General features: G+C 41.9%; 1 protein-coding gene across 7 annotated transcripts in view; it reads right to left on the reverse strand.

The window, feature by feature from the left end:
* PALS2 (protein associated with LIN7 2, MAGUK p55 family member) overlaps window positions 1-22,570 on the reverse strand; it is a 79,892-nt gene extending 57,322 nt beyond the window's left edge. For 3 of the 7 annotated variants that reach the window (XR_010747534.1, XM_066354242.1, XM_066354241.1), the window contains exon 1: window positions 21,582-21,951. Coding sequence is in view for 4 of the 7 variants with exons in the window: in XM_066354242.1 (XP_066210339.1) it covers window positions 21,582-21,849 (268 nt within the window). In the remaining 3 variants the exon portion in view is untranslated. Of the gene's footprint in view, window positions 1-21,581; window positions 21,952-22,269 lie in introns of those variants that run through there. The other 4 variants (XM_066354246.1, XM_066354245.1, XM_066354244.1 and 1 more) reach the window with 3 other exon arrangements.
* Window positions 22,571-23,721: the final 1,151 nt, after the last annotated feature.

Raw genomic sequence — 23,721 nt, forward strand, 5'->3', positions numbered from 1 at the left:
GCCCTGCTTTGAATAAATTTTTACTGACCTAACCACTAATTAACAAAGCAGGTCAAAGCCTCATTACTTTATTATTACAAGAAAATATGTAGCAGTGTAACTGAACCAGCAGAACTGTCTGAAAGTATTTTTAAACAACAAATAAGCACTAATAAACACAAAATTTGACTGAAGGATCATGGTCCAGATTTTATCAAATACACAAATTTGAATCCTTTTTTGTATCTCAAAACTAGATTTTAGAATAAATTTCAGTAATTCTTTTCAAGATAACACAATGTATGCACTTAGAAAAATGTATAGAATTCATAACATAGCCACCCAGTGATAACCCGGTTCTTAAATTCAGCCATGATGGAGGTGACTGATGAGAAGTAATCGTCAGCAACTGACTCAGACTCTCACTTCCTGCCCCCACTGCTCACTCCTCTGCACCATCCTCATCTCTCACCCTTCACTGCAGCCGTCAGTCACTCAGCTGGCCCCCTGCTTTCATTCTCGTTCTCAAAACCAGTCTCCAGAATGGCTAGAGACATCATTTTAAAAGATTCTGTTACTACTCCATTGAAACTGTCCAGAGGCACCCACCACACTTAGGAAAATACCCCAACCCGCAGCCTGCAGGACGGTCATGAGTTGGCACCCTGTGAGTTCATCTTCCACAGCCCTCTCCCCGTCTGCTCATCTCCAGCCACACTGGCCTTCCTTCTGCCCTTCCAGCATGCCCAGTTTAGTGCCCATCTCCACCATCTTCTGTTCTCCCTGCTTGAAATGGCCTTCCCACATGCATTACTCCCTACCCCCCTTCATTTTTGTTTCAGTATAAACGTTCGTTACCTCCCCAGAAAGTGAACCAAACACCCAATCTAAACGAGCCCCCCTTCACATACCTTCAGACACTCCCCGTTAGTTTCATTTTCAGCAGAACATGTCTGAACTGTTTGCTTGCTGACTCTCCACTGTTCTCCTCACTAGCAATTCACTATCTCCTCTAACACAGGACAGTGCCTGGACACACAGTAGGCATTCAGATATTCATCAATTAATAAATGCATACTAATTTCTCTCAAAGCTCTATCTCCAAGCATCAGGCTCACATTTTCTTGCCTAATCTCTGCAAACTCCCACAGCACCATAATCTCAGTAATGTCTACAACTGATGACAGGTCCGCCTCCGATACCCCCATCTGTCAATGGCACCCAGACATCCCCGCTCAATCTCCTTTCTTCCCTCTAGCTAATCTGCCAACAAGACCTTTCAATGGGATATCCTGCATATCTTTCAAATACATTCCTACTTCTCTAGTCTCCAGTCACTGCCTTAGTTCCTTCTTTCATTATCTCTCACCTTACTTCTACAACCTCCTTATTTCCCCGATACCATTTATCCTCAATACCACCACCAGAGTGAGTTTTCCAAAATACACACGTGACCATGTTTCTCTCCGGTTGAAATCGTTCACTAGTTCCCTATCACTAATAAAATCCAAATTTCTTAATATGTCATAAGGGTCTCACATCTTGCCCCTTAATTGTTCAAACTTCCTTTATTTCCAGTCACACTGGGCCACCTGTTGTTTCCTAAATCCATTTTTTCCCACTGCTGTCACTACATCTTAATGGTCTCAGATGAAGCCTTTCGTGACCCGCATTGGCAACCGAGAGCAGAGGGCTGCGGGCTGCACAGTGCAGGGCTCCTCGCTATTCATAAAGTCTGAACTTGTGAATTCGTCTACTCACTAAAACTGACGTTTAAACCCAGCACCAATACTCACAGTGCTTTTGTCATCTGCGGACAGGCAAGGAACAGCTTTAAAAAGGTGCCCTAAGCGTGTGTCCCCAGGTGCAACGAGGCAACACTCTGCCTCGTTTCAGCTCGCACTCTAAAAGCAAGTATCCTTTTTACAATCTATGCAGTGCCACAGTTTTTGCATTTTTGTTGGTGATGTTGCTGTCTAGAATGTCCCCCAAGAGAAAAGCATTTAAGATCTTGCTCTCCCTGGCATACGTCATCAGTTTGGTTCAAATAACCTTACAAAAAAAAAAAATATATATATATATATATATACACACACACACAAAAAAAAAATGTCCCCCAAGCATAATGTGAAGGTGCTGTTTAGTGTTCCTCAAAGACAGGAAGGCTGGTCACTTGCCTCACAGAGAAAGTTCATGTGGCTTGATGAGCTTCCTTCAGGCATGAGTTGTGCAGTGTTACTGGCCGTTTAGTATCAATGAACCAAAAATATATAGTGTATTAAGGTGTCTTCAAACAGAAACACATAAAACAAGGTAATATATTAACCAGTTAATGAAAACATGACCAGAGGCTTGCAGAAACCTAACCCTGTACTTCCCTAGAAACAATGGCTTAGTATTCACTAATTCAGTGTTCACAGAGAACTTACAGAACACAACTAGCCCGAATCACAAATAATGAGACTGACTCTATTTTCATTTACATGTCTGTTGCCAGCAAAAAGTCAGTGGGGTTTCTAAGGGCATCTTATTTATCTTTGAACTCTAATTCCTACTGTTATGCCAGAAATATTGCCATTAATATTTATTGAATGTAAATTTTAAAAATTTGATTTTAGAGAGAGAGAGAAGAACAGAGATAGGGAGAAAGAGAGAGAGAAAAAAACATCAATTTGTTATTCCATTTATTTATGCATTCATTGGTTGATTCTTGTATGTGCCCTGACTAGGGATTTAACCAGCAACCTTGGTGTACGGGGATGATACTCTAACCAGCTGAGCTACCCAACCAGGGCCGGCATGCAATTTTAAAAACTGATTTATCATTGTTGTAATGTGACCTGCCCTCCATATTCAGACTTTATGGTAAGATTCCCCACACTGATCCACCCCAGAAAGGCCATGCTCCACTGCAGTTAATTTCTGAACTTCATCCTTCATCCCTGACCTTTCACCTCTCTTAGAGATGAAGATCATGCTCCTTAAGTTCAAACAAACAAACAAACAAACAAAAATCAGAGTTAAATAAAAAGGTATTTACAGAAACTTACTTTTCATGAGGTAAGTTAGCCCTAATGGGCATAGATCTAAAAACTTTTAGGAGCACACAACCTACATTTCCTACTATCCTGAAATGACAGAAAAGATGCTTTTTCAAGTGTATAATACAATGTTGCCCTAGCCAGGCAGCTCAATTGGTTAGAGTGTCACCCCGACATTCCAAGGTTGCGGGTTCGATCCCTCAGTAAGGTCACATAAAGAATCAACCAATGAATGTACAAATAAGCAGAACAACAAACTGATGTGTTTCTCTTCTCTCTAATCTCAACAAATAAAATTTTTAAAAGAATAAAATGCCGACAAAACTGGACATGAATTGGGAAAGAGGTGAAAAAGAAAAGAGGTGAGTACACCAGGAATCTTAGGAAATTTCTCAAATTTAGAAAGCAGAAGAATGAGGCCTGCATGTCCAGCAAAAACACTGACTTGACAATCTGAAAGTAATTCTCTCACTAAATACCTAGAAACGCTACTTAAAATACCCCAAACATCCTCTTAAATACAAAAACAAGTCCCCAAGAAAATCCCCATGGGCCACCGGGAGGGGGATAAAAACAAACAGGATAAAGCGGGTGCTGAGTCACGGCTGCTCCGGGGTGCGCACAGCTTTCACACCTAGGAGCTCAGGGCGCAGGGTGCGTTCAGGATGGAGCATTACCACTGAGAGCCGTCGCTATAAAGCTGGGACCTTCCAGGACTAGCCCCCACCTTGGGAATGCGTGGCCTGCAAAGACAGGCCTGATGGCTGAGGAAGACAACAAGGAAATGAGCCTGTCAGCTCAGGCTCCACATTAAGGGGAAATATCAGCTGAGAATTCGTAACCACAGCCTCCTCTCAAGGGTTCGGGGTTCCCCTATGCCCACTTCGTTCAGAAAACCCTAAGCAGAGAAATTGTGAAGTTGCCGAAGAAGAGCCTCAGCAAACCTCCCCTGCAGGAACCCGCCCTCCAGCCAGGCTGCACAGAGTCCTCTGAACACACCCAGCCAAGCCTGAGCTCACAATTCAAAAGCACAAAAAACACTCAAGGAAATTTAAAAAAAAAGAAAGGTTAAACAAATATTATAATCTAAGACATTAGAAGTAAGCACAGTTTTATCCAAGTGGATTTACTCTGGGCCTCCTCCCTTAAAAAGTACTTAAGGGATTATGTTCAAATACACACACACACACACACACACACACACACACACACACACACTCTTATTTTTTTAGTAGAATCAACAATTACTGTGTGAGGTTGAAAAAATAGACAGATGTTTAGTAAGACGTGGTACAATTAAGAAATTTACAATACTCTCTCTTACGGTAAGTACCACCGCCCCTCTAAGAAGCATTTGGAAACACGTGAGGACATTTCTGATGACCCAGTGGTGGTGGTAGAGAAGGGGGCACTGAATTTTAAGCAGTGTGCAGGACAATCCCAAGTGACAACGTACAGTACTGCCAAAAATGCCAATTATGAATTGTTGAGAAACGCCTTACTTAAATCTAAAACTGTTGTCAATGATTAACTCTATAAAGTAAGACTGGGAAAAGAAATGTTAAATTTTCATTGTACATTCATGCTTCTGCACTATCTCAACTGTTTACTGTGTAACATTAATGCTTTTAAAATTTTAATTAAAAATTTATAAAAATAAGTAATGGGAGAGAGAGCTGTGCTGCTCCTTAATCGATATAGTCTTCCCTTCAAGTAAACTGGTGTGTTCAGAGCCACAAGGATCAAAAAAGGCCCTTGACTACTTTGAATTCCTAGACCCAGCAGAGTAGTCTCTTCAAACTATTAAAGACTTCTCAGCTCAAATATCTCCAGAATCAAAACAGGCGTGCTGATGCTGGTGTGTGCTCATGCAGTGAGGACCTGACACCTCTTTGGGGAGGCAGCAGCCTCAACACCAACCCTCTCCACGGCTGGCAGAAGCCCAAGGAAGGAGTCAGGACTTGAAACGATAACCATATACATTTTTTTTTTAAAATAAATTTTTATTAATGGTAATGGGATGACATTAATAAATCAGGGTACATATATTCAAAGAAAACATGTCTAGGTTATTTTGTCATTAAATTATGTTGCATACCCCTCGCCCAAAGTCAGATTGTCCTTCGCCACCCTCTATCTAGTTCTCTGTGCCCCTCCCCCTCCCCCTAACTCTCCCCCTGTCCTCCCTCCCCCACCCCCGGCAACCACCACACTCTTGTCCATGTCTCTTAGTCTCATTTTTATGTTCCACCAATGTATGGAATCATGTAGTTCTTGTTTTTTTCGATAACCATATACATTTGAAGTGGTGGGGTAGGATGGTTCTGTGGTCAATTCAAGAACATACCACTCAGTAAACTGATGAAAGCCTAATACTAACAACTGATCTATCTACAAAGAACAGACTGATGGCTGTCAGAGAAATGGAGTGTTGAGGAGCTGTATACCTGAAACTAAAAAAGTACGTGAGTAGAAAAAGAATTGAGCTATCAATGAGGTAGATCAGTTCTAGATTGATGGAAGGCCAATAAATGAAACATTTGCACAGATGAAAATTGAAAATTAAGATATTATATAACTATCGTGAGCCCTGGCCGGTTGGCTCAGCAGCAGAGCATCAGCCCAGCGTGTGGAAGGCCCAGGTTCAATTCCCGACCAGAGCACACAGGAAAAGTGCCTATCTGCTTCTCCACCCTTCTCCCTCCCCTTTCTCTCTCTTTCCTCCCACAGCCAAGGCTCCAATGGAGCAAAGTTAGCCTTGCACTGAGGATGGCTCCATGGCATCCACCTCAGGCACTAGAATGGCTCCAGTTGTAATGGAGCAATGCCCAGATAGGCAGAGCATTGCCCCCTGGTGGGCATGCCGGTTGGATCCTGGTCAGGCGCATGCAGGAGTCTGTCTTTCTACTTCCCCGCTTCTCACTTCAGAAAAATACAAAAAAAAAAAGAGAGAGAGAGAGAGAGAAAGAAAAGGTATGACTGTTGTATAGTAGAAGCAAACAAAAATATTTAATATAGGGAAACAAACTCTTACCCTAGAACTTTGCCTTTGAAAAATGGAAAATTCTCAACCCATACTCACATGGCATGCATACAATTTGGATCCACCATCCTGACCACTACAGAATAGTTCCCTCTATACTTCGCTTCCTCTCGCTGTTCCTTTATGGTACAGAAGACAGCGAGTATACACAGGCATACTGCACTTATGTTTCACTAAATGGTCACTATGTTAGATCAACATCAAATTGAATTAGGTTAAGGAAAAAATGAACTGGTTCTTTGGAAACCGCCCCCCCCCATTTCTCCATTATTAATAGATTCCTTCAATTTTTATCCTTATACAGTATTCCAATGAGTTATTTTGTTCTGTTTAGAATAGCAATAAACCAAACAAAAATCCTTGGATTTTTTTTTGTTTCAATCCAGAATTTCAATGTTTTTCACTTACTTGGAAACCATTATAAACCTTTTTGTCTATAGCTGTTATATGTGGGGCAATCTTTATCAATAAGCAGGAATATATTTATTCTAAAAAAATAACTATATGCTCTTTCCTCTAAGTTAAGCAATTTATTTATATAAATTTCTTGCATATAGAAAGATTAGAACAGGTTCAAACACAGTCAGAAAAAATTTTGCATAAATAAACTAGAACAAATACTATCAGAAAAACCTGGACTCAAGAACTAGCTCAACCCAGAGAAGCACACTGAAACACATGAAAAGCCTCTTGCAAAAGAAAATACTTAAGAAATCACATCAAGGGCCTTCAGAATTTGGAAATAAAGTGATTCCTCAAGAACTAAATTAGTAAAAGGAAACACAAGATACAAACCAACTTAGCAGGAAAAAAAGCCACTCTAAGAGAAAATAGGTAAAAGTATTCGGAACTATCTGTCTAATCAAAATGTGTAAGATATAACCTAGGATAAGAACACACCCACCCACAAAAGTGACAAGTTCATTGTGACCTGTTAGAAGGAAAGTATGTTAGCAGAAGGACAGGATCTGGTCAAGACTAGGAAAAAAGAAAGTAATAAATTGACTTAGGTCTCTAAAATCTCCCAGAAGAACATGCCTACTCTGTATCCCAGGGTTTCTCAATCTTAGTGCTACTGACTTGACATTTTGGGCCTGATCATTTCTTGTTCTCGAGGTCCATCCTATGAATTGTTTTATAGTAGCATACTTTACCTCTATCCCCTACATGCTAGTAAGCACCCTCATCCCCATCCCATTTGTGACAACCAAAAACATCTACAGATATTACCAAATGTCCCATGTGTGGCAAACTGCACCCTTAACCAAATCAGTGGTATATTCTAAAAAATGCAAACAGATGTACCAAGCTAATATAGTTTGATTTTTCTAGCATCAGAATCATCTTACTTTTCTTGCTTATCTAGCAAATGCCTCAGAATAATTTATTTTTCTAGAAAAAACTGTGGCCATGGTTGCAAGAAGTATTTGCTATACAGTTCTTTGGTGAAATACACACACACACACACAACAGAGAGGAAGGCTCATGACCTTACTCTATATATGCCTTCTGATAATAAAAATAAAATCACATTAATACTCATATTTCCTATAACTTCTAATACTGTTTTAAGTATATATCATGTTTAAATGTATATACAAATTGTTTTCATATTTCTTGTTTAATATCTTACCACCTTCCTAACCACTATCAGTATCTTGATTTTCTAAGTTTTCCATTTTCCTAATTTTCCCATTTCCCCCTCTCCTCCACTACAACACCCACACAGCTCATCTACCATCATTACTATAAATACCCTTCTTTGAAGGGTAACAGTTTGGCATGCAGTGATAAGTGAAATCTGACTAATTAATTCCCAGGTTAAGTGGTCTCAAAAAAACTTATTTATTTATAATAATAAAGTTGGGAACAACCTACTTTATTCTAGAGAATATAACAACTTATTTTTAAAAATAAGACTCTAAATGAACCTTTACAACAAGATCAGGGCTTATTTTGGGAGGCGGTCCCTAAACCCTGAAAATCTGTGGACTAGGAATCCCCTGAAAACTTCAAAATAGCAACAGGGCTGTGATGGCCAAGTGGTTGAGGTGTTGGGACTCGAAAACTTCAAAACAGCTCTACGTGTCATTTGATTGGCTACAGTGAATTCATAATTTCCCTGTTTTCATCTTTTGCTCTCCATTCCCTCTGCCACCCAAGTCTTACAAAAGTCCTCATTCCCTCACCTTTAAATTATCACTGCAAGTCTTTTCCCACTTACTCTTCCTTCACTGTAATTCATTTGGCATAATCTACTTGGCATAGAGTCTATGCCACAGACTATCACACACAGCATGTTAAAATGTTAAAATGTCATTTTAACCACACCAATGCATTAAAAAACTTAAGAGGTTTTTTTGTCACTGGGGGATATTTAAATTTCTCTCTTAAAAATCTAGCTTTCCGTTTATTCAACCTAATTCCTCTATTCTCTACTACAAACTGTTTTAAACACAGTGACCTACTTCCTATATGCACAACCATGTATCTCATTCCCACCTAAATGTCTTCACTCATGTTACTCCAACCAATATTCTTGTCTTCCTTAGCTATTCAGTGCCGAATCAATTTTACCCTCTTTGCTTTCTTAGAGTCCAAGTTTAGAGCTAAAAGGGATCTCAAAATTAATTCAATCAATGAGTAGGAAGTCACTCCCTACAGATGAGAATTTTTCCTAAACTCTTTCAGAACTTATAGTCTGCTACGTGAACAAATACTGTTTATATGCTAATCTGTGTTGCTTCCCAATTTGTCCAATAATAAGTATTGTATAGCCTATGATCATGGGACAAGGCTTGCCTGAGGGGCTACAAAGACAGTGTCTTTCCTGTCTTTCCCCAAATAAACTATAAAAAGTAATCCCTTTACTATGTGAATTTCTGATATATATTATACATAAATATACCGATTTACTTTTGGTGAAAATTTCTACTTGAGTGAAATACATTCTAGGTTGCTCCTTCTGGAGACATCTTGGGGAAGAGGAGACTGTAGGTGTGGAAGATAAAAGGGAAATAAATGGCAGTGTAGCTGCAGAGATATCTGCAGTGCATGCAGAAGCAGAGACAAAACAAATTTCCTGACTTCAATACAGAATAGTCTTTTGAGAAGGAGAGACAGGAGATGACAATGAGAAGTACGACAGAGCCAAGTCAGCACTCCATTATGTTCTATTCTGATGAGTACTGGCATGAAATTATCATGAGTGGAGAAGAACTATGAATATCCACTGGGCTGTAGCAAGCTGAGTTAAATAAAGGTTATAGAAAGCATATTTTTAAAAATCTCAAACATTCCAGCTATAATATCTCTACAACAACCAGTGGAACCATAAGTTGGAGTTAGTAACTTAAATGAAAATAAGAAAGGTCCTGAGTAAAATACTCTAATGCTTCTTAGGATTTATGAGCACTGCCCGCCTCTCACCCCCAGACTGGAAATGCTGATAAGTTTCTTTCAGGAAAGTAGGGGTAAAGGAAAACTAATTGTACAGTACCTGATATTTACAAACTGAACTGCATAAAATGTCACTGATTAGCTGTTTGACATATTTTACTTAATGTTTTTTGTTAGTTTTTTAGATTTTATTTATTTTAGAGGGAGGAGAGAGAGAGAGAAGGAGGTAGGAGGAAGCATCAACTCATAGTTGCTTCTCATATGTGCCTTGACCTGGCAAGCCCAGGTTTCAAACCGGCGACCTCAGGGTTCCAGGTCAACGCTTTATCCACTGCGCCACCACAGATCAGGCTTTACTTAATGTTTTAATTGGGTGAGCATTAAAGTTTGTAAGGATTTTTAAAGGTTCATACACAATTTCAGGCTACTTAACCTTATTTTCCCCATAGCATCCTAAATTCTTTCAAGGAAAATTTCTCTACTTAAGGGTTTTCAAGAACCCAGTGCTAAGGATGGCGTGGCCACGCAGGGACAACTCTGCCTATCTGCCCCCAAGGCGTTCCAACCTTCTTAAAAACACAGGTTTTTCTTTTTGTTTTCCAGTATCCCCCATTCCAAAAGATTACTAGTTTTAAAAAGAAAATAAAAAATATATGAATCAACTTACATAAAAATATGAATGACAACTGCTTAATTTCTAAAGTAAATAACTTTAATGAATTAAATTTAACTTAGTTATCCAAGTTTCTTATACCAAAATCCCAGAAGGAGGCTATTTACTATATAAAAAGAAAGGCAAATAATTTTATTTATGTGAGGCTAAATTTTCCATAAAACATTTTATTATACAGGGTGAGTCAAAAGTAGGCTAGCCCTGGCTGGTTGGCTCAGCGGTAGAGCGTCGGCCTGGCGTGCGGGGGACCCGGGTTCGATTCCCGGCCAGGGCACATAGGAGAAGCGTCCATTTGCTTCTTCACCCCCCCCCCCTTCCTCTCTGTCTCTCTCTTCCCCTCCCGCAGCCAAGGCTCCATTGGAGCAAAGATGGCCCGGGCGCTGGGGATGGCTCCTTGGCCTCTGCCCCAGGCGCTAGAGTGGCTCTGGTCGTGGCAAAGCGACGCCCCGGAGGGGCAGAGCGTCGCCCCCTGGTGGGCAGAGCGTGCCCCTGGTGGGTGTGCCGGGTGGATCCCGGACGGGCGCATGCGGGAGTCTGACTGTCTCTCCCTGTTTCCAGCTTCAGAAAAATACAAAAAAAAAAAAGAAAAAAAGTAGGCTTACAGTTGTTTGTATGAAAAATGCAATAATTAATAAATAATAATATAAGAATAAACTCGTTTCTCATACAATAGCAAGCCTACTTTTTGCCCCACCCTGAATGTATAATGACATACATGTTCTAGGTAAAAAAAGAAACAAATCCACTTGAAGACAGCCCCATTCATCCAAAACAGTAAAAAATTCCTATCATGTGAAAATGGACCATTATGAACACACTGCAATATGGTCATTTTCTTTATTCAAAACAAAATGCTACACTCTCAAACGCTACTTACTTTTGTCGTCCTTTAGGGGAAAAGCAGGAGGAAAAACGGGGACTTTGTGAATTTTATAAAAACTACGTTATGTTGGGAAGAATTTTTGAGGTCACAATAATCATCTTTCCACCCAATATTTAATTTGCCTTTGTAAAATCACACTAAAATGTCATGTAAAAATAAGGCTTATTACCTTTATTCAACAGCACATAACTTACTGGGCTCCTTTAAAAGCAGTTATTTTAAAAAATATTTATTAAATAACACATAGAACGTATGCTGGAGAAAAAAAGTTATGGTTGAAGCAAAGGCAATGGAAACCGTTTACTCAACAAATAGTGTCCACTGTGCATAACACTGTTCTAGACAGTAAGAGAAAAACAACTTAAACCAGACTCTCTGCTAGACACTCTACCTCTGTTACCCAATCAAAATCTTAACCCAAACCCATCAAGTCGATATTACAGTCCCTGTTTTAGAGACGAGGTAAACTGAGTTCAAAAGCAACACCAGGCACACTGGCCAGGAAACGTGTGGTCTGCACCACATAAACCTGAGTCCAGAACAAAGAGCTGGCGCTAGAGGAGCCGATGACAACCCATGTCTTTGACTCTCCTGCCACGCTGCGTAGGAAAATCATATACGAAATGAAATAAAGTACCTGATTTCATGGAATTGTATGATTTAACTCTAGTATAAGCAGTGAAAATATTTTGCTCGTAAGCAAAACTGCAAGTAATCTTTTTTTAAAAGACTTTATTCAATTTTCAGAGAGGGGGGGAAGAGAGAGGGGGGAAAGAGGGAGAGAGAGAGAAAAAGAAAGAGAGAGAGAGAGAGAAAGGGGGAAAGGGGGAGGAGCAGGAAGCATCAACCCCCATATGTGCCTCGATCAGGCAAGCCCAGGGTTCTTCTAAATTTTTTTTTAATTTATTCATTTTAGAGAGGAGAGGGAGAGAGAGAGAAAGAGGAGAGACAGAGAGAGAGAAGGGGGGAGGAGCTGGAAGCATCAACTCCCATATGTGCAGCGACCTCAGTGTTCCAGGTTGACACTTTATTCACTGCGCCACCGCAGGTCAGGCAGAACAAGTAATCTTTATTGTAGTTAATAAATTGCCAATGTTTCCCTTAGTAGAAGAGTAACTCAAGCATCAAACTGGTAATAGCAATAAAGTATTTCTAGTATTATCTATAGATAATTTATAAACTGTCATTATCATATTAAAACAAAAATTTCTAAAACTTCCAAAAGTTTAGAAGCAACTATGACATTAGTTCTCATTATACCACCAGATTAAAAGCTCTTCAAATAAACCGAAACTGGAGGTAGTTTTCCTAAAATCTTAGAGAGCCACTATTTTTTGTACAAAATTTCTTTACACATACACAATATTGTATATGATACAAGACCATAAAAGTTATACTGTTCTTTATATAAAAATCAAGTTGCATTTACAACAAAATGGTGGGATCTTGATAACATTATACGGAGTGAAATAAGTAAATCAGAAAAAACCAAGAACTACATGATTCCATACATTGGTGGGACATAAAAACGAGACTAAGAGACATGGACAAGAGTGTGATGGTTACTGGGGGTGGAGGGGAGGGGGGGCGGGAGGAGGGAAGGAGGGAGAAGGGAGGGGGAGGGGGAGGTGCACAAAGAAAACTAGATAGAGGGTGATGGAGGACAATCTGACTTTGGGTGATGGGTATGCAACATAACTGAATGACAAGATAACCTGGACATGTTTTCTTTGAATATATGTACCCTGATTTATTGATGTCACCCCATTGACATTAATAAAAACTTATTTATAAAAAAAAATCAAGTTGAATGCTTTGGAAAGATCCAAAGAAAGCAGGTGACCAAAAAAAAAAACAACCCAAAAAACCCAAAAAGCCAAACTGCTATATTAGCATGAGCAAGACAACTGTACTCTATTGAGGAGTCATAAAATACTGTAAGAATCCTACATCCAGACTCCTTCTCAAATGTTTAAGTTCTCGCTCCAAAGCTAGGAATAGTGTTAATGCGCTAGTTTACATAAGAAGGTTGACTCAGAGCTCCAGGCAACAGATACATCCTCAAATAAAACGAACTGGCATATGAATGTGTATTTATAATTTTTAACTAAACATATAATATTTAAGGTACGTGTGAATCATTATTTTATGACTCCTCACTTAAATCCACTTTCAATCAACTAAAAACTACCACCAGTCATAAATCGGATAAAAGGGGTTTTACTCGTGATACAAATATTGACCGACTTACAACCTATGCAACTTACAACCATTCGACTTTATGACCACATCACTAGCCACTGCTGCTCCGCATCTGGCAGCGCTAGCATTGCCCAGCTGGGCGTACGACACTGCGGACCAGCTTCCGGCAGCACTACCATCTCCGCGTGCACCATTTCAACTGTTATCCCAGACTCGGTACAGCAATTTGTGTTTTGTCTTGAATAGTTTTCATCAAACCCCTCCCAAGATGTCTACCAAGAGGAAATTGTCTTTGCAAATATTAAACCAGTTGTACTGGTAATGCAGTGTTTTACTTAAACCTGATGAATGTAAAAATAAGAAACAAAATGGTGTAGAGATTATACAAATGGCATAAAATGAACAAAGAAAATTATGATATATAATAATGAAAGAAAATTATGATAAAATATGACATAGATTTTTTACAACATCATTTCACAGTACTGTACATATAGCCTACTCAATTTACGACCAAATCGTGTTACGACTGGTCTATCAGAACCAATCGTGGTCATAAGTCGAGCACTAGCTGTATGTGCTGATACAGGTATACAATTTTTGTCAGAAATGATACACAAGAAAACCACTGGCAATAGCTGCCCTTACAGGGGTCCCCAAACTTTTTACACAGGGGGCCAGTTCACTGTCCCTCAGACCGCTGGAGGGCCACCACATACAGTGCTCCTCTCACTGACCACCAATGAAAGAGGTGCCCCTTCCGAAAGTGCTGCAGGGGCCCGGATAAATGGCCTTAGGGGGCTGCATGCGGCCTGCGGGCCGTAGTTTGGGGACGCCTGCCTTAGAACAATGTCTCTCAACCTCAGCATTATGACATTTGGGGCTGAATGATTCTTTGTTGTGGGGGCTTGTCCTGTGCACTGTCTGCAGTATCCCTGGCCTCTGTCAATAGTAAGCCTTCCCAGTGATGACAGCCAAATGTCCCAACAGTAGTGGGAAGAGGCCAGCAAAACTGTCCCTGGCTAAGAAACATGCACTTAGAGAGGGATGAGGATGGGGCCAAAAGCCTTTTCCAGCCCTCCTTTTCTGGACCATTTGAGTTATCATTGTGGTGGGCTGAAAAGTGGCCCCCTAAGTGATATGCGTGTTTTAGCCCCCAACTGCTACCTTATCTGGGGGAAGAGTCTTGGCTGATATGATTAAAGCAATGACCTTGAGATGGGGAAATTATCCTGGATCATCAGCTGGGCCCTAAATTTCACTGCAGGAGTTCTTATAGGAAAGAGCAAAGGGAGAGATTTCTCTCTTCCTCTCTCACACAAAGAAAAAAGCAATGAGAACATCAGAGCCAAAAGATTTGAAATCCTGCCCTTGGAGACTGGAGCGATGCAACCACAAGCCAAAGAATGCTGGCAGCCGTCAGAAACCATGGAGAGAGAAGGAACAGATTCTCCTCTCTAGCCTTAGGAAGGAGCATAGCCCTGCCAACACCCTGATTCTGGCCCAATGATACTGATTTCAGATGTTTGGTCGCATAATTATGTGAAAATTTCTTTTGTTTTAAGCTACTAAGCTTGCGGCAATTTTTTATAGCACCCACAGGAAATCAATGCAATCATATAAGGGTTTTACTTTGGTTTAAAAAAACCTATGGATAAGCAAATGCAATAATGCGTGGAGAACATTTAGCACAGTTCCAAAAACATAGTAAACATTCAATAATACTGGCAATGTCATTATCGACAGTAAGCCAACTCTAAGCTCCAAGTCCTTGGTATCCAGAGGAAAAAATAAGGACTTTCATCAGTAAAACCAGGCATATATGTGCAAGGCTCATGTGTGTGAAAACACATAAACCAGTCACTCATATGACGTGTACTTGCCAGTTATGTAACTGTTGTTATAATTTGTCCTGTACTGAAGAGGCATCTTGTGGATTAGGTCTGCCAATGACAGCTTCTAGGGGGAGGCAAGCTTCAACACTTACTAGTGGAAACAAAACAAGGGGGGCAAAGAAGAGTATGAAATTGGACAAAGCAATGAAAATCGATTAGATGTTTGTATAGGTATCAATCTGGCTAAAGTAGAGACCATGGTGACACAGACCAAGTTCTCGGGTTAGAGTTATAGGGTATAGGACAGTGGTGTTCAATCCCAGGCCTTCCAGAAATTCTGTGGCAGTCCATGAACCAGCAACTGAAAACCACAGGTATAGGACCCGAGAAGCTATGCTGACTGGTTGGCTATTCAAGATAAGATTATTTTATAAATACAGACTCTTAGGGGCTTATTATTTATTTATTTATTTATTTATTTATTTGCTCAAGCCAGATGAGCCCGCGCTCAAGCTGGTGACCTCGGGGTCTCGAACCTGGGTCCTCCGCATCCCAGTCCGACGCTCTACCCACCGCGCCACCACCTGGTCAGTGGGGGCTTATTTTTAAATATCCTCTGGCCCCACACTAGACTTACTAAATTAGATCCCTTTGGCACAGAACAACTCTTAAGGATTGTGATCCCCCCTTCTCTGGAGAATCCCTATACCAGAGTCAGTTCATGGTAAACATGACCTACACAACAAAAATATCAGAAAGTGTATGTTGTATCCTCAAAGTATGCATTCAAATAAATTGGCTTAGCATTTTCCTACGTTAAAGCTCCTCCCAAGATGTAGCCTCTCTGGGACGCACCTGACTTTCCCTAAACTAATCCCTCCCCTTCACTTTTCCTTTCCTAAGCATACGGCCCTTGATCTGCTCAGTGTCTTTTTCCTCACACTTTCCAACAGTTTCTTCTAGAAAAGTTCCATGCATCTTCAGCTGGCCTCCTTACACTTTCACTACATTTAACCAACCCAACTAAGATCTAACAATATTTTATAAAACAAAGGCACCATGTAAAAGTAAAGTTCCATTAATATACATTAATATACTTAAATTATATGAAACTGCTCTACTGACCATTTATTGTAATAAAATCCTAAGCACATTTACAAATGAAATTCTAAAACACTTTATACAGAAGCTTTCCACAAGCCTAAAAGTATGAAGTGGCTCTACAAAAGGCTTTAATAAACTAAGCTCCTTCACCTCAATCTTTACGTAAGGGTTACTAAGTAGCTAACAAAGTGAGAGGATCTGAAAGATACAAAGTACATGGAATCTCAGTGATTCAGACACAAACTCCACCAGGACCAGCTGAGAAGAAAGGGTGATCTGGGAAGAGGAACTACATATGACCCAAAAGGACAGGCGAGGAGGATGATGAAGGATGAACACACAATGACTTGCTGCTTTTACCCTTGCTGGCTTTGTTCCATGACTAAAGCCAAAAATAAAGCAACGCAAGTTAGTATTCAGAAAAATGAGTTGTACTTTTAGCTCCTTCCTCTCCCACAAACACCTACATCAATTTATGCATATTCCAGGTATTTCTATTTACCTCAGTAGTCTTCAGAAATTTCAAGCACATCAAATTCTATTGATTTATATTTCCAGCAGCAGTGTGAGAAAGCACATGTTAATCTATAACCTCCTCAAAGGCATTATCAAACTTTTTTGATCTGTCAATCTAATAGGTAAAAATGGTATCCTTTAGTTTTCATGTATGATATGTATATTATGTGTGAGGTTGAACAGCAGCTTTCTATGTGATTAAGAACCATTTGGATTTCCTTTTCTGTGAATTATCTATTCATGATTTTTCCCCCACTCTATGGTTGATCATTTCGTATCAATTTATAGATACTCTCTCAGTTCCTGCATTATTACCATGCTGTTTTTATTGACTGTTTCTTTCCTTTATATATGTTTTAGCATCCTCAAACAAGTTGTACATTTCTTCCATGAAAGAAGGAAGACTTCTTTTGAATATCACGAGGACAGTGCTTTTCAGATCTTCCAACTTCACATATCAGCAAAATTTAAGAGGGGAAACCTGCTTTTTAGAGGGTGGTCAGTTGTGAACGTCAATTGTCATTGGAGTATCTACTTGGGACATCTCTCCAATCCCATTTCACATGTTTACAGCAAATGCAACCACGTTCTAATACTACAACATCGTTTCTGAACAGGGGAAGGAGAGAGGTCCTGGATGCATCTGTTTCCTGCTGTCTAGGTGGGGACAGAGAACACTTAGTAGCTGATGGTGACATATTTTCCAGTAAAAGGACTAGAAAGGGGTCTTCTGCAGTAAAAGCAGAAATGAAGCAAATGCACCGTGAGGAAGAGATAAAAGTGCATCATGCTAGCACTGGACTCCCCAGTCACAATCTTCAGATTCCATCAGACACGCCCTGCATCTTTAAAATAAATTTCTCCTCTTGCTTATACCAGTTAGATGGATTCCTATTACAGTCAAAATTAGCCTACTTACTACTGCTATCATCTGCTCATATTATTTCATAAAGGAACATTTTAACACCTAAACTGCAGGAAGAATAAAACCTCAGACTTAAAAAACAAAAAAAGACTATTTAATGATAGATGTATGCCAGGATCAGGTCTTAGTCCTTGAAATATACTGTTAAACAAAAGAGATAACATCACTCTTTTCACATGGGGCTTACATTCTAGTGAAAACCTATAGGTAATAAAATAAATTTGTGATAAATGGTTTGCAGGGAAAAAAAATATCTTAAAAGGTAAGGGGTTAGTGGGAAATGAGAATCGTGTTACTTTGAAAGGGTGGTTAGATAATACTGCTTGCCTGAATGGAAATGTTGGAATGGAAACCTGAAATGAAAGGAAGAAGCCAGTCATGTAATGTTTCAGGAAGAGAATTCCAAGCAGAGGGAACAGTACTAAGTCACAAACAAGTCATGACATTTCTGAGACATAAGAAAAGAATAGTGTAGGTGAAATACAGTGAAGAAGGGGGATGTGGAAGAACTGATAAAGGAGTAATAGACCTAAGAGGAAAACGTGTAAGGTGGTGAAGTGAGTAGGGGTTAGTTAGATCAGGTATAGAAACTACTAGGCTGTGGAAAAGGTTTGAAAAAAACTTAGAGCTTTATGAAAAACTCACTCTGTTATCTTTAATACTTACTTTGCCTCACATCCATGATAACTTTACTACACAGGCATTTAGAAATAATCATCCCTAAGTATTTAACACAATCTTGAGGTTAGCCAGGAATGAACATCTCCTAAGCAGAAAATAGCTCTTCTTGAACACTACGAATTTTTCAAAAAAGAATTTTAGGACAAAATCAAAACCATCTGAAGGGAAACAAGCAAAACTACTCTCAATTTTATCTGGTAATTATGTTACTGAATCTACTGTGATCAAGACTGTACAAAGGTCTTACAGAAGAACATAAAAATTTAAGTTCTAAGTTTCTGTAAACATAACATCCTTTGTTAACTGAGTTCACTATGACTGGATTGGACATTAACACAGTTAAATACTTCCAGACGAGAAAAAGTGAAAACCAGACTTCTGACTTTAGAATAGCCACAGCTTAATGGTCAACAAAAGTTGATTTTTAATCTTATCTCTATCGCTGGATAGAAGAACTGCCCCTATGTGGTGAAATGAAGTACAGGGGCTGCTTCAATACCTCTCCTCTGAAAGCTTTTATTTAAAGCAATAGACAAATGGGTTTAAAGAGATCTGGATAGCCTAACCTGTGGTGGCGCAGTGGCTAAAGCATCAACCTGAATGCTGAGGTCGCAGGTTCGAAACCCTGGGCTTGCCTGGTCAAGGCATATATGGGCGTTGATGCTTCCTGCTCCTCCTCCCTTCTCTCTCTCTCTCCATCTATCTATATCTATCTATCTATCTATCTATCTATCTATCATTCTCTGTACTCTCCAAAATGAATAAAAACTTTAAAAAAAAGAGAAAGATTTGGATATACTATACTTTACAGAATTGTGATCTTCTCTCCAGATCTTTCCAGACAACCAATACCTGTGTACACTAAGCAAGCAATTAAACCTATATTGCTTCTAAGATTAATGTCAGTAAAGTCAGATCTTTGAAAGCTCTAATGTATTCTTGAATCTCACGTTTCACTACATTAGATACCTAGTTAGCCCACTTAACGGTAAACCAAAAAGTAGACTATTAATAACACAATCTATGAAGGGCGGTACTTTCAAAGTGTGATGTGAACTCAAGAAATAAAAGTCATTACACCCCTTGATCAAGACTTGATTCTGAGTGCATCCTCAACACATTTCCAGCAGGTTGGCAAAGCGCCCAGGGATAATTAGCAGCCAGTGTGAGGAAAGGAGGAAGGGAGGGCGGGAGGGCGGGCGGGCTATGGTCTACCTAAATTGTAAAGTCTCCCCCCAGTGGTCACATACGAATAACAGAAAGAGCAGGGAAATCACTGCAGCTTCGGTGAGACTAACCCGGTCCTCACAATGAAGAAATAAAATCTTTAATTCAACACTAACACCATTATCAGTAAGGAGATTTCTTACACATATCTCCTCTTATGATATTTATAAATGCGAAGACTATCATTAGAAGAAAAGAATCTACAGGTAAAACCAGCATAAATTTTCCTGCTACAAATTTTTTTTTTAAAGAATAACTTAATATTCTCAAACAGCCCGGTATTTGTTTTGCCTAATGGGCAGGTGTTCATCCTTTCTGAAATAAATAGGGGCACATCTCTTGCAAGTTAACTACATCCACTCTGATACAAATTTAGTCACTTACAAATGAATTGCCTGAGGGGGGGGGGAATTAGGTATATACCTAATGTCTAATTTGCAGAATATGTACTACTTTTCAAAAACCAACTATAACTACATAATTTATAATAAAGTAACGTCAAAAATACAATTGAATCCTCTTGCCTCTTTTATTATTTATTTTCTTGGTGTTTTTACAATTTGATAGCCTTTGATTAGCACTATCCCTGTGTTATTTTCAACTCTCAGAAAAATTTGCTGATATTACTTTATAGCAAAGCTTGGGTGTCAAAAATGTGAAAGCATTTAATTAAAATATAGGTTGTCTTCTGCTAACCATCCATTATTAAACGGCAAAGTATAGAAATAAACTTCAATAAATAACTTCAATTTCTAAAAAGTCTTTAAAATAAGGTAATATATACAGGTTATCCCAAGCTATAAAGAGAGGGAGAAGGAGGAGGGACAGCAGCAGGCTGTGTCATCTCCTGGAACAGTTTCAGCCTGAAATGAGACTCAAAAAAAAAAAAAAAAAAAAGAGGCAAACTGCTCCCTCAAATGTTTAAGAAAAATATGAGTCATTTTTAAAAATCCAACAGTTGGCCTAGAGAATAGCAAAAACTGACTCTACCTTACATACAACTATCAGACTTGCTTAAGCACCTTAATTTTTCAAGTGTTTATTTAATCTAGAACGTTTTTTAAAATTCATTTTGAAATTCCAAGTGGAAAATAAATTAAAGTGGCATCAATTAGGGGGAAAAAAGGACACACATACACATACACACACACACACACACACACACACACACATCCCTGAATGTTTTTTCATATATTTGGTGTGTAATCTCTATAGGACAAAACAGGAATTAAAAGTACTATGTTACCCTTTGTATATTATGTAACCCAGTCTAAAATAAACATGCACTTTAAAAAAAAGTACACATTGTGCAAACATATTTAAACATGTATTTAAATATATGCTGTTTCAGATACAAATGACCTCAAAATGACACAACCCATAAAAGTTCTTTGTTTACAGTAATAAGGCCTCAGAAGATATGACTATAATCAGGCCCGATACCACATGATAACTGTTCAGTAGACGCCTTAAAACAAGCAATAATTCCGTGAGGTCAGGTGTTACACCTATGCACCGCAATGATCTCCGCATTGATAACAGTGTGTTAGCTCCCCTAATGTATTCGAGATACATAAGTTTCAAACGACCATTTGAAATATTTCCTGGTAAGAAATGGCTGCTAAATCATACTCCAATTGAAGAGTATTTTAACGCACGTCAAATGTTCCAAGCCACATTACAAGACGACCAATTCAGGAAGCAGAAAGTAAAATTCCAACAATCCCCAAAGGCTTAGGGAAAAGTAAAACGTGGCTAGCTTGACCTTAACAAGCAGTTTATAAGTAATGCGGAGAATTTTCTGAGAGCTTCCCCATCACCCTTCCGCTCCCTTTTCTCTCCTGCCCCCTACCCGCCCGCCCTTACACAAACGATGCCCCAGCTGATGGAAGTTTAAAGGATGAAATCCGGCAGTTGGTGAGATTGAGCCTAAACTCACAATAAAGTGTTAAAAAGTCCTCCTTACAAAATACACCCACCAACCAATCCACATCCTGTCATCATACCGACCGTACGATTCCTTAATTGACTCCCTCCTGTCCCTTCACCCAGGGGGTAAAAAAGCCCCGGTACCTTTCTGGTTCCAGATCAACGCCGCCAGGATCGGAAAGCACCGCCTGGGCAGCGAACGCCCCCGGAACGGCGTGTGCGCGGCCCACAACCACTTTGGCCAAAAACCGGAGTCTCGTGCCCGGGAAGTAGCAGCAGTAGTTGCAGAAAGCCTCCTGCCCCGAGAACTCGGAGCCCCGGAGCAAGACAGGAGCCGCCGGAATCGCCCCCTCTCGGGACTGACCCCCAAGGTGTCCGTCACGGCCACCGCTGCCCCAGCGCGGCTTCCCATTCATGCTTTACCGCCGCAGAGGGGGCCGGCCCCGCACCCCCGGCCCCGCCTGCCCCGGCCGGGGCCGCGCCGGGAGCGGAGCGCGTGGGGAGAGCCGGTGCCGCGGCCGGCCGGCAGCGTGGGCCAAGCACGTTGTCGCGCTCCGGCCCGCCCGCCCGCCCGCAGCCCCGGAGCCGGGGGCCCGGCCAGGGCGCCCGATCCGCGCGGGCCGGGCGGGCGCGCCGAGCAGCCCTCGCCGCCCTCGCCGCCCGCGCCGCCCGGGCCCCGCCAGCCGAGCCCCAGCCCGGCCCAGGTGCGGAGGGGGCGGGGCGGGCCCGGGTCCCCGCGTGGCGCGCGGCGACCAGCAACAGGGCGCCCCCCGCCCGACCCCGGCGCGCGGCGAGGCCGTTACCCGAGCGACGCGGGACCCCGGTAACTCACCGGCTCGCCGCTCGGCCGCCTCCGGCCGCCGCTCCCCTCCGCTCGCCGCTGGGGCTCTCCTTCAGCCGCAGGCGCCGCCGCGCAGCCCCATCTACAAACTCGGGGCTCGGAGTTGGGAACTGGAAACGCGGCGCTCACTCGCCTCCACCTCCTTCTCCCTCCGCCCCTCCCTCGCTCCCCACTCTGCCTCGGCTCGGGTCGCCCGCGCCGCCGCCGCCGCCACCATGCGCGCGGCCAGCCTCCCCTCGGCCGCCCTCCGCCTCCTCCTTCTCCTCCCGCCGCCGCCGCCGCCGCCGCCACTGCCGCCCGGGCGCGCTCCCTTTTGGCCTCGCGCGTGCGCCGGACGTCGAGGAGCGCGCGCCCGGGCGCGGGGAGGTGCCGCCGCCTCCGGGAAGCCGGCCCCGCCCCTCGGCCGCGGCGCGGCGGCCAGGTGGGGCCCCCTCCGAGCGCGGGCAGACGGCGCCCGGCCCGACTGCGCCGCCTGCGCCCGGCGGCCTCGCCCGGGTCCCGGCCCAGAGCCGCGCTCGCGAGGGGCTCCGTCATACCCCGTCCCCTCCGGTCTTCCAGGTCGAAATTGCCGCTGTCATTCAGCATTTACTGATGGGCAAGATACTCTGGGGGGCACAAAAGAGGCTCCTCCCTGCCCTTTCCAAGAGTTTACATTCAAGGAGCCCAGTCATGGGGCACAAAGGATACGTAGACCTGGAAGAAAAGCCTCTGGAAAATGCTCCCCCCTTCACACCCACCCCCGGCTCTGATGTGTATTTGGCAGTTTCTACAGCTGACGGTGTCCTTCACGAATTTTCTCCCAAAGGCCCAACTGGGGAGAGTGATTCACTCCCGAGGAAATGGACGGACACTGGCTCCTTTCATAGCCCCGAGTCCCCCGTGGGCTCCCCAGCGCCGGCTTTGCGGGACACTCCCAGGACACCACTCGGTCAGCGCCTCCCAAACATCTAAGTCTCCCCAAGCTCAGAAGGGAGGACTGCAGCATGTCTTCACCCTGGCTCTGTCTAGAGGACTGTGAACTGTGGTGAGTGTCCGGTGTGTGGATGACACGTTTTGACAAGAGTGCAGATTTCATTTTTCAGTGCAGCAGAGGCTCTGGCTAGAAAACACAGTAAGGTCATCTGAGAACTTGGGTTCCCTTAACATGTACCTAATCCGGAAACATCTCTGTGAGAACCCTCCGACCTGGGATGGGAGCTTTCGAAAAAAGCTGTTTCTTCCTAAAATTAATGAAACTGTGAGGGTGTTATTTAAATGTTACAAAATGTTCACTGCAGTCTTTTCCAACCGTGAATGTGGAAAGAACAAGTAGAATTTGTCATGAGAGCACTGTCACATCAGGTGACCTCCAGCATGCAGCCTTTCCCGGCTTCTCTTGGGCACGTTGCACTGTCCTGCCCAAACCAGGCATTTTATAAACGTCTGCAGAATGAGTGAATGAAT

Source organism: Saccopteryx leptura, chromosome 12 (assembly GCF_036850995.1).
Source record: "Saccopteryx leptura isolate mSacLep1 chromosome 12, mSacLep1_pri_phased_curated, whole genome shotgun sequence".
Taxonomy (NCBI): Eukaryota; Metazoa; Chordata; class Mammalia; order Chiroptera; family Emballonuridae; genus Saccopteryx; species Saccopteryx leptura.